General features: G+C 40.3%; 2 protein-coding genes across 6 annotated transcripts in view; one reads left to right on the top strand and one right to left on the bottom strand.

Annotated features, from left to right (window-relative positions):
• Nucleotides 1-8,910, bottom strand: part of LOC119740021 (kinesin-like protein KIF20B) — a 40,520-nt gene extending 31,610 nt beyond the window's left edge. For 4 of the 5 annotated variants that reach the window (XM_038215209.1, XM_038215211.1, XM_038215212.1 and 1 more), the window contains exons 1-6: nucleotides 8,731-8,910; nucleotides 5,324-5,469; nucleotides 3,666-3,788; nucleotides 2,200-2,458; nucleotides 746-945; nucleotides 43-160 (exon numbers count right to left, since the gene is read on the bottom strand). In XM_038215209.1, coding sequence (XP_038071137.1) covers nucleotides 43-160; nucleotides 746-945; nucleotides 2,200-2,458; nucleotides 3,666-3,788; nucleotides 5,324-5,422 — 799 coding nt within the window. In that variant the 5' untranslated portion in view covers nucleotides 5,423-5,469; nucleotides 8,731-8,910. The remainder of the gene's footprint in view (nucleotides 1-42; nucleotides 161-745; nucleotides 946-2,199; nucleotides 2,459-3,665; nucleotides 3,789-5,323; nucleotides 5,470-8,730) is intronic. The other variant, XM_038215210.1, reaches the window with a different exon arrangement.
• Nucleotides 8,911-9,403: 493 nt separating this feature from the next.
• The window catches only part of LOC119739814 (DNA-directed RNA polymerase II subunit RPB2), a 30,355-nt gene continuing 24,210 nt past the window's right edge, over nucleotides 9,404-15,548 (top strand). Inside the window, exon 1 of the mRNA XM_038214897.1 lies at nucleotides 9,404-9,583. Within this exon, the coding sequence (XP_038070825.1) occupies nucleotides 9,565-9,583 (19 nt within the window). The 5' untranslated portion in view covers nucleotides 9,404-9,564. The remainder of the gene's footprint in view (nucleotides 9,584-15,548) is intronic.

The following is a 15,548-nucleotide window of genomic DNA, read 5'->3' as shown; positions in this document are numbered from 1 at the left end:
AGACGCATTAAACCAAGGTGCTGGAAGATATAGAAGCCTTACCATCGTCTGTGATACTACTGACAGAAATTTCTGACTGGGAATCCTCAGTTGCTGTTGTGTAGCTGGAGGCCCTTGAGTCATCTGCTTCATCCATGCCAGAACTGTCTTGGGTCCCTTCCTGAATGAGGTGAAGGAGAGAATGGGCCTTAAATATAAGACAAACGAAGGTGTGAGATGACCAAGCTGCATGCTGATTGACAGAGGGCAAAGGTACATATGGGCAATTCCATGCAAAAGTGGACACAGCTGAAAAGAGGCCAGTTTATAAAATGTCCTTTTTTTGGTAACGTCAATTTCCGAGAGAAAACTATCTTCTGTGAGGAAAATCCACCCTAAATGCCTTAGCAGAATAATAGCACAGAGTTGACAGAAGGCCCACTCTAAATGTAACAGCAGTTACCAAGGAAGTGCCCAAACACATAGATATAGCACAATTGTTTCTATAGCTGGGTCAGGGTTAAGGCAAACTGTTTAGCACAAACTATACTTCAGCTAGCAATTTTTACTTTTCCATGAATGTGTACTTCCTTTCAATTATTGTGTTTATGCAACGTACGTACACAAATTTAAAGGATTTTCTGCTTACAACATTTCTTTCTTAGCACTGTAAGCACAGAATGTTTATTATAAGCACAAATATTTGTGGTGAGCAGATCCATGAAAATTGAGCCCAGTTTATTGTCTGATTTATTTTTCATGTCACCTGTTTGTTTGAGTTTCCCTCAGCCATTGATAGCACGGAGTCCTTGATGTACTCTTCCTTCTTACGTTGGCGCTCGTCCAACTTGGCCACATCACAGAAGAAACGAGGCTTGAGCTGCAAGCTGGGAAACAGACGGCCTTCAAGACTGTTGAAGATGACGTCCAAGGACCGAGGCAAGATGCCGCCATCTTGTGGCACGCCTAACAGGTGACGCATGGACAAATGACAAATTACAAAAAATGACATTTTTGGTTAGTTTTGTGTTCATAGATGCTGAAAAATAAAACAAGGAAAAAGATATCATGATCTTGTAGTCTGGTTCCCTGACCCCTACTTCAGAAGAAACTGAGCAATTTATAGATGACTGGGAATTGTTAGATCCAGACTAGCTGGCTTGTACCCGTTCACAGATGTGTAACCGATTGCAAACAAATTGTGGACCAACTAAATTTGGCAAATTGGGGGCAGTATTTGAAAAAAAAAGAGAGCCAGTTTTGTTCCACGATAGTTGGCTGACCATCGTTGGAAATTGATACAAAAATTGCACACATTTCAGCACACCATTGACATTATTTTACAGGATGCTTTAGACTGTCATTCACTAACAGTCCAGTAAGGTATTTCATGATAATTTGGTAGCTTTGTTTTTTTTATGTTTGCAAACGTTGTATATTACCTTTAAAGAGGTTGTTATTCTTTTTCTTAATTCTGGAATTCAACAAGGCCACAGGCATTTTTAGGTGGCAGTTATTTACAAAAAAGTAAGAAACATACCCATTAACTTACAACCTGCCAGTTGATCATTGAAAACCACTTTCATGCAAGTATACATGTATGCTAAACCGAGGGCCTACTTTTGTTGACAATAATCAACGTTTGACACAACAGAACCTTGCAGTAATCTTTCAGTTCAGTGAGTGAAACTACTTTGTCGAAATGAACTACATGTAACTAGTACATATGTATATTCACATTTTTTTAGCTGTCACATGCAAATTCCACCACCTAATCACCAGGCATGCAACTGTACATTCGCCAAAAAAAGAGAGGAAATTCAAAAATTCGGAAGACTTTGTGCAATGTTTTTCAATTTCGAATGGCAGATACGAGAATAAAGAGGAAATCAGCTGATCCGAGGAAAAGTTGCATGCCTGAATCACGAGTAGAATTTCTTTCCATTTCTGATACTTTTCATCGAACAAATTTAGTGAACAATCAGAAAATGGCACATGTGGGATGGTAACAAACCTCGGTAGTGCATGGCTTGTTCACGTATGGCCTTACAATAAGTCAAGCAGCTGTACAATTTTCAAGCGAAGCCGGAAAACTGACAACTTCAGGATTTGAAACAGCAAGCACAAAATGGTCTGCAGTGCCAGTTTTGCAAGACAAACAGGTCTCCCATATGCATAATCTTGCAACAAATGGTAGCAAAATGACCGTTTATTACCTACCCTGTATCGTATATGTCTTCCCGGCGTTTGTGACCCCGTATGTGAAGACCAAGCAGTTCTGGCCGTCGATGAAATCCTTGACCGTGCCCAGCATGGTCTCGTCAAAGAACTCCTTCTGGCTGGTGTCCTCGCCAAAGATGCGGCTGAAGGTGAACTTGTGAGTCATGTTGCTGAAGCCCCGCTGGCTGGACTTGAAGGTGAAACTGTCCTTAGGGGCCCTCATGAGGAGTGAAGTAGGCTGAGAAATCTCCATACAGTCCTACATGTAGGAAACGTGGACAAACAGTATTAACCCCAACTCCCCAGCCTAATTTACTAGGAACCATACCCATTCTGGCAAATTCCAACACCCACATGGGAAATCGTACACACACACTGTTGGACTTAGTTTCTGGAGGTACGCCAACCCCAGTGTAAAAGACCATCAGTTTAGGGGTACTGTACCTATCCCAACAGATTTAAACAAAACCTGCTGTTGAACTTTGATGGGTTGTGTTCGGTTAGGGTTAATAAAATAATTCAAATCTCCCTGCCAAATGATAAGATTTTTTTTATCCAGAGTGGGGTCTGGAAATCTATTGGACACCTCCAGGTGTTTTTGACACCCAATTTTGAAAGTGGTTTTTTTTGTTAAGGGAAATTTGAATCAGTTGGTGAATAAGGCCAGGTTCATGCTTTGTGTGAAAACCAATGTGAAGATGCAGCAAACCCAAATTCACACTGCAAATTTTGCAAAAATCGAACATATTCCAATTCTAGTGAATTTTGCAGTGAAAGTGTTAGATTTGTGTACAGTGAGGGGCTGTTGAATTAACTTGACATAAAAGTGAAATATAAACGGGCCTTAAAACATTTGAACCAAGACGGAAAAGGCCAATCATAAGCCCGAAAAATAAATAAAGTGTCTTTATCTCCGGTTTGGGCAGTGGAGTCATGTTGGCGTAGTGTTACTTTCCTTGCCTCCCACCTCTGTGACCTTGGTTCAAATCCTACCCAGGCCAACATGTGTATTGGATTTTCAATCCCTTCCTGATTTTGTCAGTTTCTTCAGTGTATCACAATTCACTTGTGTCTGGGTTTTCCTCTCACCTCTAAAACTGAACGTTTTTTGAGTGACTTCACCCTACTAGTTTCTTTTATAGTGAGCTAAGCACCATTTACCATTGGGGCTTTTGAAGAAACTCATAACCAGAATTAAAAAAACAAAAACAAAAACAAAAACAAAACAAAACAAAACAACGTAATCATACATACATATACATATTATGTTAACAGTTTGGAGTCTACATGTATGTCTGGGGTCTACCCGGTGTTCCCCACTACCGATGTTCCCCGAAATCCTTAGGATTAGGGCTAGGGTTATTGGGTAGGGATTTCGGGGAACATCAGTATTGGGGAACATCGGTATTGGGGAACATAGGTATGCACCCCTATGTCTACCGTAAAGAGTTGAATGGAACTTTTACCTGGGATTCGCCTTGTTCCTTCTCCCGGTTTGTGAAGGGTCGTATCCTGAGGTGGACCTGCATGTGCTCACGGCTGTGGGCAACGCTCTCCCTCGTGAGCTTGGCCGTAGGAGCTGCAAAATCCTGTATACATGTAAGGCAGAAATCATTGAAATTACAATACCAACTATCTTTAAAATAGAAATGTGGATTTTTTTTTATTGGCAAATAGCTCCAGAGGATGAGTCTGTAAATGTCTTGAGTCTGTAAATGTCTTGAGTCAGACTCAGATTTGCTGCCGAGTTTTCGACTGCAATTTTGCATGCAGGCAAAGTGGGAAAATACTTGGCATATTTGGAGGTGTCAATTCTTTATCAGAATAAGGCCAAAAAAAAAAGTCTCCGGTTTCTGGTATGGAGCTTGCCCCAAAAGTGGTGCGGCGACGCGGCTTTTTTTTTTTTTTACCTGTTTTTTTTTGTTTTTTTTGGCTTCAAATGTCGGCTGATGACTACAAATGGTGCCCGACTAAACTTAGTGCAAATGTATGGGAGTCCAGAGAGGCCACATAAATCTTATTCTCGATCATAACCCCTTCTAAAAACACGTTAAAATTGTGCAGCAGGAGAATTCCAGTCAAACCAGTGAGTTTGGCGGTTTTGAAACATCATCTTGTATTGAAAAAAAAACTTTTTCATTTTGCCGACGCGCATGGCTACGGCGACGCGCGCGCATACCAGAAACCGGAGACTTTTTTTTTTGGCCTAAGGGACATAATCTATGAAAAATTCCGGAAACTCAAGTTTGCAAGTTGAATGTATAATCAAGTTTTCCAGAAATTGTGTATTAACAAACTGCTACATTTTTCAAGAATGCAACTGGAATAACCCCAAAAGAGGAAATTACAAAAATACAGTTTTTTTCCTAATTTATAATGGCACACATTGTAAGTGTGAAGTGAAACAAGAAGAAGAAATCGGCTGATCCGAGGAAATATTGCTGCCTAAAATTTCTTTTAACCTTAACTCCCTAGCCATTTTTGCCAGGATGCAACCCTAATCCAGCAAAATGCAAAATCCTCCGTTAGCCTATTTCTTGAATGTGGTCCTTGAAGGGGTGACCACTGCCTCAATCCTCCAGCAATCACTGTCACTATGTTGAGGCCGAGCCATGTGACATCCTGGAGCAGTGCTGAGGATTTCAAGTATAATCTACATGTAGGCCTAACTTTGTGCATGGCTTGCGCATAAACAACACGTACATGTAGGCTACATCTGGCCCAAGACCTTGACAAAGTGCATCCTCCAAAATCGGCAACACCTTTTTGCCCTATAGCCTCAATCCTGCAAAATCCTTTATTTTACAAAGAGGATTTTGGAGGATTTGGGAAGGTTAGAGTTAGTGGAATCTTCCTGGGAATTTTGCATAAGGGGAGATGCCAATTGTAATACCTAATACAGTAATATCTGCCTTGCACTTGATGTTGGAAAAACCAAAACTTACAATTGCACAATATAGCTCATTTTAAATCTATAATTAACACTTTCTGTTGTTTAAAAAAAACCCAGATAGTCCTCATATTTTCCCCCTAATCATGCATTATGTCCAAGTGTGATAAAACCTTTCATTAGCTACTAGGCCACTTGATGAGAAAAAAAGAGACCTCAGGAATGAACACATACCTCCAGCAGGTTCTTGCGTATATCCGGTCTGGTTTCATCAACTTCATCGTTTTCAGGGTCGTAAAGGTCATCAAAGCTGGTGCATGTAATGTCTGCCATCTTTGTTTGAAAACGTTCGAGCGTAGAACTGCTGACGGTGTCTGAAACTAAAAGATTTCAAATATAACTAATCCATCATTTGATGTGACAAACATGAATAAATTATATTCAATTCAGTAGTCAGTAGTCAGAGTGAACCCAAGCAAACATGTATCTAAAACTTTATATTACAATAAATAACGTGCATTTTTGATGTAACATCACAGGGTTCAATTGCTCCCCCAAGCGTATTATGAATCCAATGTTCTTCCATGCGTATCATAAATCGTATGATTTTGAAATTTTTCACACGTCTGAATCATAAGTTTTGAAACAACTTGTATTAATTTCTGGAAAAAAAATGTTTAAATTTCATTAAAATAGAGGCAGTTTTCTGTATACACATGTTTTTGTGAAACGTGCACGCAAATGATACTTGCACTTGTACGCATGCGCAAACTATCATTTCGCTTGTACCGTACCCCCCGCGGCGCGCTCCGAGCAAACCGAAAATCATCGCTCGATCATATGCGTGCATGTTTCAAGTGTCAGGTTGGCTCAGTGCGGAAAGGGCATATTTTTCATCATTTAAGCCAAAAAACGACAAAATCCAGCGATGTTAGTTCTGCGCATATTTTGTGAGTATGTCATGAGGTGTAGTACGGAGTTTGGGGGCAAACTGTGCAGCGGTTCTGTGGGAAATGTCTGCATTTTGATGGACGTTTTTGTACTTAGGCCCCTAATTAGTGTTTTGTGCTGATAACAATTTTGCGGGGTTCTTAATCTAGTATGATATGTTCACTACGTGGAGCCTCATAGTTCTAGGAGTACAAAAAAGGTAGGAAAGTCACATTTTCTTTGAAAGTGCTTTCAAAATTACAACTTTAGAACATTCATTTGAGGAAAAACAATAAAACTTTTAAAAGACAATTAAAAGACTTCTAAGTTCTAGGCTAAAGTTTAGCGCAGCCTGCAAAAGTTGATTTTGGGTCAACTCGTACCCGAGTTAACTCGTATCCGAGTCAACTCGTACTCGAGTCAACTCGTACCCGAGTCAACTCGTATCCAAGTTAACTCGTACCCGAGTTAACTCGTACCCAGGTTAACTCGTACCCGAGTCGACTCGTACCCGGGTCAACTCGCACCCAGGTCAACTCGTACTCCCCTCCTTTTTTAGTTTGGAAGTACGGATGGATGGTTAACAAAACTTCCGATTTTACCCTCAAAAACGGCGACTGAGAAATAGTAGTTACGCCGCCAGAAAAACAAATAAAGTTCAAGGATTAGTTGAAGGCGGTGGTATCAAATGTTGCTCACAATCTGGATGAAAAGGGAAAATGTACCGTTCATCAGCAAGGGCTTCATCGCGAACGGACGGGTACTGCGCGGAGAACATTTTCAAAACGGCATCAGTGTGGTACTCGCGAGTCGACGGAGCCCTCGCTGATAAACGGTAAATTTCACTTTTCATCCAGATCTTCAGATGTGTTATTTTAAAATTTGTGTAGTATTTTCTCTTAGTAATGATGTTTTTCCTTTCTTTTTTTCAGAGACCCTGGATCACTGAGATTGCGGAGTGACTGTGCGAACTGCTACATCTTTTTTTTGTTCTAAGGTGTTTTAAGGGCATAGTTTTCTTTTTACGAATTTAGTATTTTAGACCTTTTTTCTTTTAAAGAAAGCTGCTATTAAAAAATGAATTTTGTAATGTAAAAGTAATATTTTTCAACGTTCACTCACTCCATTTTTGGCATCATTTATTGAATAATAACTGCACATGGCACAAATCTCTTTGGGAAGATTGGGGGCCCTGAAAGTACAAATCTGAAGAGAAAATATATTACAGGAAACTTAAAAGAGTCACACGGACATCGTTATTTAATTTATAATGATTCTTTAATATGTTGGTCATTTTTTGTACAATTAGTTCGGTAAATGTCGTTAAAAAAATCTTGTGCAGCTTAAATAAAGTTTCTGCGATAAGTTCAACTAGAATATTATTTTGGTAACAACAGAAATGTAGGATTTTTAATTATTTGTTTACATTTGAGGCATCAAGGAAGTAAACACGATAAAGGAAAATGGTGGCTCGTTTCATTCAGAGATGCTCTTTCTATAAGTTTTAGGGGACCAATTTGTTAGTTGATCCTTGGGTGTGAAAGATTGTTTGACATTAGCAAATTGTAATTCAAGTGCAAGAGAAAGTTTTATTATCTTAAACAAAACTGAGCTAATCGGGTTTCGTCCTCGAAACTTGACATCCGATTCGATTCATCATGAACTGTGTGACAGCTAGACCATCCGATCGATCGGTTCGAGCAGCAGAAAATGGTTCATCGGAAAACCACAGGATCATCTGTAATATAAAAATAAAATAAATTGATAAAAGCATGCATACTTTGGGTAGAACATTTATTTGAAGTATGAAAATTAGCCCCGTATTAAATATGTACAACTACAACTTACACCAAGGCCTAATGCCGTTGAAAAACGGCGAAGGTTCCGACACTAACTACGCGACGGCAAAAACACCGTGCACGCACAACCACTTTGACCGGCGAGTGTGCGCACAGGCTCGGCGAAAACGATATCACCGTGCACGGTACGACCACGTTGACCGATGAGTGCGCGCACAGGCCCGACAAAAACGATGTCACCGTGCACGGACGACCACGTGGACCGGCGAGTGCGCGCACGGGCCCGGCAAAAACGATGTCACTCAGTGCACGGTACGACCACGTTGACCAGCGAGTGCGCGCACAGGCTCGGCACAAACGATGTCACCGTGCGCTGCACGGACAACCGGCCATATCCCTCCGATCTTCCGTTCGTTTCACTGATTTTCTTTTCGAAAATAGGCAACTATTTTGAGCTGCGGGTACGAGTTGACTCGGGTACGAGTCGACTCGGGTACGACTTGACTCGGGTACGAGTTGATCGGGGTACGACTTGACTCGGGTACGACCTAACTCCGGTACGACTTGACTTGGGTGTCAATTTTGGGGTACGAGTTGACTCGGGTACGAGTTAACTCGGGTACGAGTTGACCCATTTCCCAAAAGTTACTTTGGTACCGGACAGTCAATTGCAAAAGTCAGTTTTGAACAGAACTTGTGAAAATTAGAGGTGTCCTACTCCTAAAAATAAGGATTAAACCCATATGGGCATGAACAGTGATGAAACCATGGCATGGCCATCATGGCCATGGGGGAAAAAAGTGGAAATGGGGCGAAGTTGGTTGGGTACCCGGGCCTGGCCTATACAAAAACAATATATGGCAGGTTCCAACACTCCCCAGCAGCGCGAATTGAAAAATAAAATGTCCTTACCAACCTCAGTATCCTTCACGGTATGTGCACGAAGCAATTGTCATATATTTATCTTCTATTGGCTTTCAAAATCAAGGGAAAACATACGCCTTGATTTTGCCGTGTGCCGTCTAAAATCTTCTATCTCGCGCCGTATGAAAATGTTTTAAAAAATTGACCAATCAAATAACTACTTTTAACTGGTTCCCATCTTCGTGTTACGCGGAAACAAGCGTTGGGTGAGTGAGAGCCAGTGCTTTATATTTATTAAAAAGGACGACCGTTTTAGCCGAATTTCAGCTAAATTTTTGACATAATTTTTCAAGAAAAAAACGAGTTAGACAGAAAATTTAGCAGAATGATTTTTTAAGCAGATTCCTAGCAGAAATAAATGAGAGATTAAGAAAAAAATAGCACTTAGCAGATTTGTTTTAAAAAAGGCTTCAATCTGTGGTTCCCTGGCTAGACACGTGCAAATTGTTTTAACTTTTCAATTTGAAGTAAATTTTACGATTTAAGTTTAGCTTAAGCAAATTTCTATAACACCTGCATGTGAGTAAAGTGTTTACAATGTACATGTGTTTTATTTCTCCATGGTACATGTATTTCGTGTAATAACAGGCGATTCAGCAGATTTTGGTTAAATCTAGCAGAATTTTACCGTGATCTTACGGTCACCCCGTTATTACACTTAACGAAACGTTGGCGGCGCTGTTGTATACAATAAACGGTGATGGATTCCGTGGCGTAGAACAGAGTGCAATTGTAGGGTTGGTAAAATCCATCCCCATCGGCTAGAAAATTGGAGTTGAGTCCACAGAAGTTTCTCAATATCGTCCTTAATAAACATACATCATGTATGGTCAAGATGAAGGTAATTTGAGTGTAATTTGTATATGTAAACTAAAATTGATAATTTGCTTGCGGTCGTACTGTCGATCGTGTCAAAACACAAGAAATCGGTATTGCCAGATTACAATGTACGATAAATACTATCCTACGTAACACAGGGGTGGGGGAGGTTGGGGGGGGGGGGGGGAGAGCACGGCAGGTAGCGCCACGACTGTTGGGACATTTCTCATTTCCTTCGTAGACAGCAGCGCGCACACATCGCGGACGAGCAAACCCAATGTACATGACGTATTTGTACACAACTCTACGACGTAGGCCTAGCGGAAATCGGCCTAGCCTATATGCCTAGGGTAGACGTCCCGAATTTCGGCACCATAAGAGTCGATTATTATTTTTCGACATATGCAGTATCGATTTACCCGGTACTCCCGTCGACACACAGCATGTGGGCATACATGGCATAGCGCATGTTGCGATACCTAAACTTTATCGATCCCGAACCTGCTTTGGTAATGTCACGTGACTTTACCTTTTATGGAGATATTTTTAATCCCAATTTTTTTGGCAAGAATGCATCTCAAGTTTCCATTATTTCTGGTTGAAACCCAAGCAGTACGGGCGCACGCACCAACTCGCGGATTGTCCTCAATAACGCGGAAATCCCCCGATCGGGGGACAAAATGTGTCCCTGTAAACACGGAATGTCTCCGTTTATGGGGACAGTTTTCAAAGATAAGATCTTGCGCCCTCAGGGGGTGTCTGGCGCATGTCAAGGATGCTAAAATCGGATTCCTTGTCGAAAGACACCCCTTTCCAGTGTTTCACTTACGTAATCCAATGTATAAATCTCAAATTACAGGCCGGAGAATATTTCGGCCTCCAGCGCTGCAAACCTCATGGTTCCAGTATCGATACCGAATATATCAATAGTATCGATACTGGCAGTACCATTGGTACAGCATTGTTGAAGTCGAATATTACAATGCAAAGAATCGATTTTTGGTATCGAAAACGGTAAAGTTTGTTTTGTTTTGCACGTGCGACATTCGACCATAGACCAACCTACCTGTACATAAAATAAATTGTCATGATGAACTAAACAATATTTTTCCCCAACTTTAATTTGGGCTAGTCACATAATTATATATTACTAAATTAACTGTTTATATCCATATTGTCAGGTGAGGATGACTAATGAGGAAAAGCAAGCACAGTCAGTGGTGATTGCAGAGGGAAGTTGATGGACAAAATCACCAAGTGGGAAATTAAATACCACTATTATTGTTTATATGGATGGGCATTTTGTAATTTGGCAGTTCTCTGTCATGTCTGTGATTAAACAAAATTCAAATTGGCGTGAAAAGTTACTTTTATTTAACCACTTAGTGTAGATGGCTCTTAATGAACTTACCTGAATACTTCAGATGCCTGACGACTGCTTCCTGATTGCCTTTTTTATGACTTTTTTTTATTATATCCAATTCTAATTCATTATGATGCGCAATCTTTACATTTTAGTGCATGAAAGTTGAATAAACATAAATCAACAAGTGAAGATGCCAAGTGAAGATACTTATTCCTGTCTTATCTGGTGGTAAATAAAAGTACATTGTATTTAAAATTAAAGACCAGTATTCACAAATTTTAAAAGCATTTCCCTGTTGGCTCCATTTGTATTTATTCTTTCGATTCAAAAATCAAACTAACAGTTAAAATAATACAAGAGAAATGAATAAATGTTCCTTCTTTTTTGGCACTCAAAAATTAATCACAAGGGATTACAACTAATCAGGTTATTACATTCAATGTATTTGTCAATCTACCAACTATATATATTGTTTATGGAATATGTAATGTTTTTTTTTCCCCGATGCTGCTTTTGTATGGTTTTTATGCCCCGCGGCGAAGCCGAAGGGGCATACTGTTTCCGCCTTGTCCTTCCGTGGGTGGGTGGGTGGGTGGGTGTGTGGGTGGGTGGGTGGGTGTGTGGGTGTGTGTGTCCGGACAAATCTTGTCAGCGCGATAACTTGAGAAATACTTAACATATGAACTTCAAATTTGGTTTGTGGATTGTTCTTGGTAATCCTAAGAAGCCTTTCGCATTTGGGGCCAAAAGGCCAAAGGTCAAGTTCACAGTGGCTAAAACAATAGAAATCTTGTCAGCGCGATAACTTGAGAAATACTTTACATGTGAACTTCAAATTTGGTTTGTGGATTGTTTTTGGCAATCCTAAGAAGCCTTTCGCATTTGGGGCCAAAAGGCCAAAGGTCAAGTTCACAGTGGCTAAAACAATAGAAATCTTGTCAGCGCGATAACTTGAGAAATACTTTACATGTGAACTTCAAATTTGGTTTGTGGATTGTTTTTGGCAATCCTAAGAAGCCTTTTGCATTTGGGGCCAAAAGGCCAAAGGTCAAGTTCACAGTGGCTAAAACAATAGAAATCTTGTCAGCGCAATAACTTGAGAAATACTTAACATGTGAACTTCAAATTTGGTTTGTGGATTGTTCTTGGCAATCCTAAGAAGCCTATTGCATTTGGGGTCGAAAGGTCAAGTGTCAAGTTCACAGTGGCTAAAACAATAGAAATCTTGTCAGCGCGATAACTTGAGAAATACTTAACATATGAACTTCAAATTTGGTTTGTGGATTGTTCTTGGTAATCCTAAGAAGCCTATTGAATTTGGGGCAAAAAGGTCAAGGGTCAAGTTCACAGTGGCTAAAACAATAGAAATCTTGTATTTATTCTGAGATTATAGGGATTAGGGATTAATTCATATAAAACCTACAGAAGACACTAATGCTGTCAATGAATGTTCCATGTGACCAAGGTACATGTAAGTTGATGTTAAAAGAGTGGTGTTATGTCATGGGAACAGTCACGGTTGCGGGGCATTTGTGTTTGTAAACACACCTGACTTGTTCTGCCTACAACATTACTTTGTTGTTTGTAATTAATTCCATTCAGTACATCTTATTTCAGTTTTTTGTAGGTTTCATTCTAACCAGTAGAGTTAAAACTTGTAACACATACATTTAACTCCTACCTTTAAAACAAGAAGATTCATATCACGATCATGAATTTGTCCGACAACAATGTCAACAATATTGACCTGTGGTATAATATTCTTTCACCTACAGAAATTACTTGGTTGAATGAGTCCTTACAAATAAAGCATTTTGTAGCGTTTTAAGGAATTTTTCTGTGCCAAAAATTCTCCTGACATGCCTGAACATGATTAAAGCAGGTATCATATTTCTTCAATAATTTCAAAGTAATATTGAATTAGCATTCTTCTGAACAAAAGCCAAAACAATATCTAGCAGCTTGTTCACTCTTTGATGCATTGAATTTAGCACTGCCGTCACAGAAGCACCGTTGGAAGGTTGGTAATCCTAGAATGAAAAAAAAAACACATAAAGGTAAGTTGGAACAAATGACAACTGATTAATTGTTACAATGAACCACTTTATCAATGAACGAATGATTAAAATTGTGCCAACTTCGATCTTATCAAACATTTTTTTTTAAATTTAATGGGGATGGTTGAGCAAAAGGAGTTCATTTCTAAAAAGCAGCTGATCTTTTCAACTATTGCCTGTCCCTAATTTGTTTAGTCACATTTTTTAAGCAGAAAAAAATTATACAGCTCATTTTCAACAAACGAGCCTGAAAAATATTGGTTTATAAATACATGTATCGTATAATTGGGCCTGGGTTGGGTAGCATTCTCGGTCATCATGAGCGTGCAAAATTATTTTAAAACTTAGTTTAAAAGTTCTGAAATTGAAACCAATCCTGTACTCACCCAACATCAAATTCAAACACAATCAACAAGGTCATCTGTAAAGACTAGCCCAAAACCCTGTCATCACTCAAAAGATTTCACAAAAGGTGCTAAATATGAAGAAAACAATTTTGAGAACAAAACATTCACATCGTGCAAAACAAAACACGAATCTGCCGTGCCCAAGATTATTCTCCAGCCTAACCAAACCTACTATGACATACAGGTCAATTAAGTCAGGACACCAGGCTCAAAACGTTTGTCCCCCGATCGGGGGACATTATCCAAATCGGGAGACAGTGCTGCTCCAAAATAAATTCGGGGGTCGACTGTCCCTGTTTTGGGGGACATTCTCTACAGACTGAGACAATCCTCGAGTTAGTGCGTGCGCCCGTACTGCCAAGGGCGGGAGTTCGTCTTGTCACCCGATAGCATTGCAACATGGCTGGTCACGTGACCGCGTTGGCGGGCCAGTTCACTTTTTATATAGGGGTGCCGAATTTCGGGACGTGCCGAAATTCAGGACGTCTACCCTACTTGTTCAAGTCATAGAGCTATATTAAATTACTAATACTAGAGCGTTAACTCCTCATTCTTGCGCGCGGAGATGCTTTGAAGCCGTTCTGGGCGCAGACATTTTGAATTCATGCGCGTGTTTGTAGAACATAGTCATAGTGAAATCGGATGGATTGAATTTTGAAAGTGTACTCTAAATGCAACGCGCAAGAAGAACATACGCAAACAACTTAAGCGCGTCATGACAGTTAAAAAAACGTCACGGCAAAAAAAGCATATGCAGCGAATACGCGCACACGTTGCGCTGTTTGCGTAGAGCAAAATGACACACTCATTTGCTGATCGTGCGTTTCGGTTTTGGGCGTATCCGCTTCGATAACGCACCGGTATGGAATACAAACGCAGATATGCAAATAGCCGTACAAAAGCCGTACAAACTTGCTAGTTCTCTATAGGTTTGTGTACAAACATGGATGCGCCCATCAGGCATTACTTTGTACATCGAGTTAGCGCTCTAGTAATTTAATATAGCTCTGTAAACCAAGTACAATTAATACAGAGTTAAATATTGTCAGACCTCCTAAAGCTACGCACTCCTATTTCTGCGTATACGCCTTTAAGTTATATTTTGCAAGGCATGCATCCTAAAAAATGACATACCCCTACCTTCAGAGGTCTTACATCATGTACATCCAGTAATCATGGTAAATCGGCAACGAATTTCGACGGTTTTAAAAAGCATGGCGTCTCTGTGATTTACCACATTGTTTGGCGAACGTGTACCTACGGGCCCGGTTCCTATAAGGGAACAAAATCCACTTTTAAATGATTTGACCTACCAAACTAGTTGTCGACATTAAGAACATACAGGTATGTCATAGATAAATGGCAGGGTTTTGAATTTTTGAGGGAAATTTTGGGGTAAAATGATGATGACAACGACAAAACACAACACGAAAATAAAGATGGCGGTCACTGCGCGATGTACATTTGTGTACTGTGAGCAAGCAAGTCGCGCTGCACGGCAACAACCGGCCCTCAAACCGCATAAAAAAAATCGTAATTTCTACCAAAGAAACTGTTCAAAAATAACCAAAAAGGTGTCATTACATTGAGAGAAGTCTGCTTTAGGTTGACAATGTCATTTTTAGTAATAAAAAAATTTTTGATTCTAATTTGATCGAAACAAAACAGGGGCCCTACACTACACGATTGCCGATTGTTTCCTGACCCCTCCCCCCCCCCCCTACAATAAACACAAGGCCAATGGGGTCAGGGAACCAGACTAGAGCTTTAGTCATCCACTGAGCATGCGTACACCACGGCTGATGCCTGTCTTTCACAAATCTTTGGAGCTCTCTGAAGTACCGGATGCACTACACGACCGCAAGTGAAGAGCGCACACAAGAGGGCGCGGCGCGCCTCACTGCATTGAGCTCCACCAGTTATGCCAGTACCCGCTGCTCCGCAGCCGACGTGTCTGGCTCTAAAATTAAACGTTTTCACAAACTAATTATTTATACTATTTGAAATGTTGGGCACGAACCGTCAGGGCTTGGGGTACCCCTAGAACTATGGGGCTCCGTGCAAACAAAGCCCCATTTCATGTAGATGATAGCCCCAAAAATGTGGCTGAAATACTGGACTTCCTCTGTTTCAGCAAGCTAACCGACAAATACACCA

This window comes from Patiria miniata, unplaced genomic scaffold (genome assembly GCF_015706575.1).
Source record: "Patiria miniata isolate m_02_andy unplaced genomic scaffold, ASM1570657v1 HiC_scaffold_4, whole genome shotgun sequence".
In the NCBI taxonomy this organism is placed as follows: Eukaryota; Metazoa; Echinodermata; class Asteroidea; order Valvatida; family Asterinidae; genus Patiria; species Patiria miniata.
The sequence above is the reverse complement of the archived record's forward strand: the minus strand, read 5'-3'. Positions and strand labels throughout refer to the sequence as shown.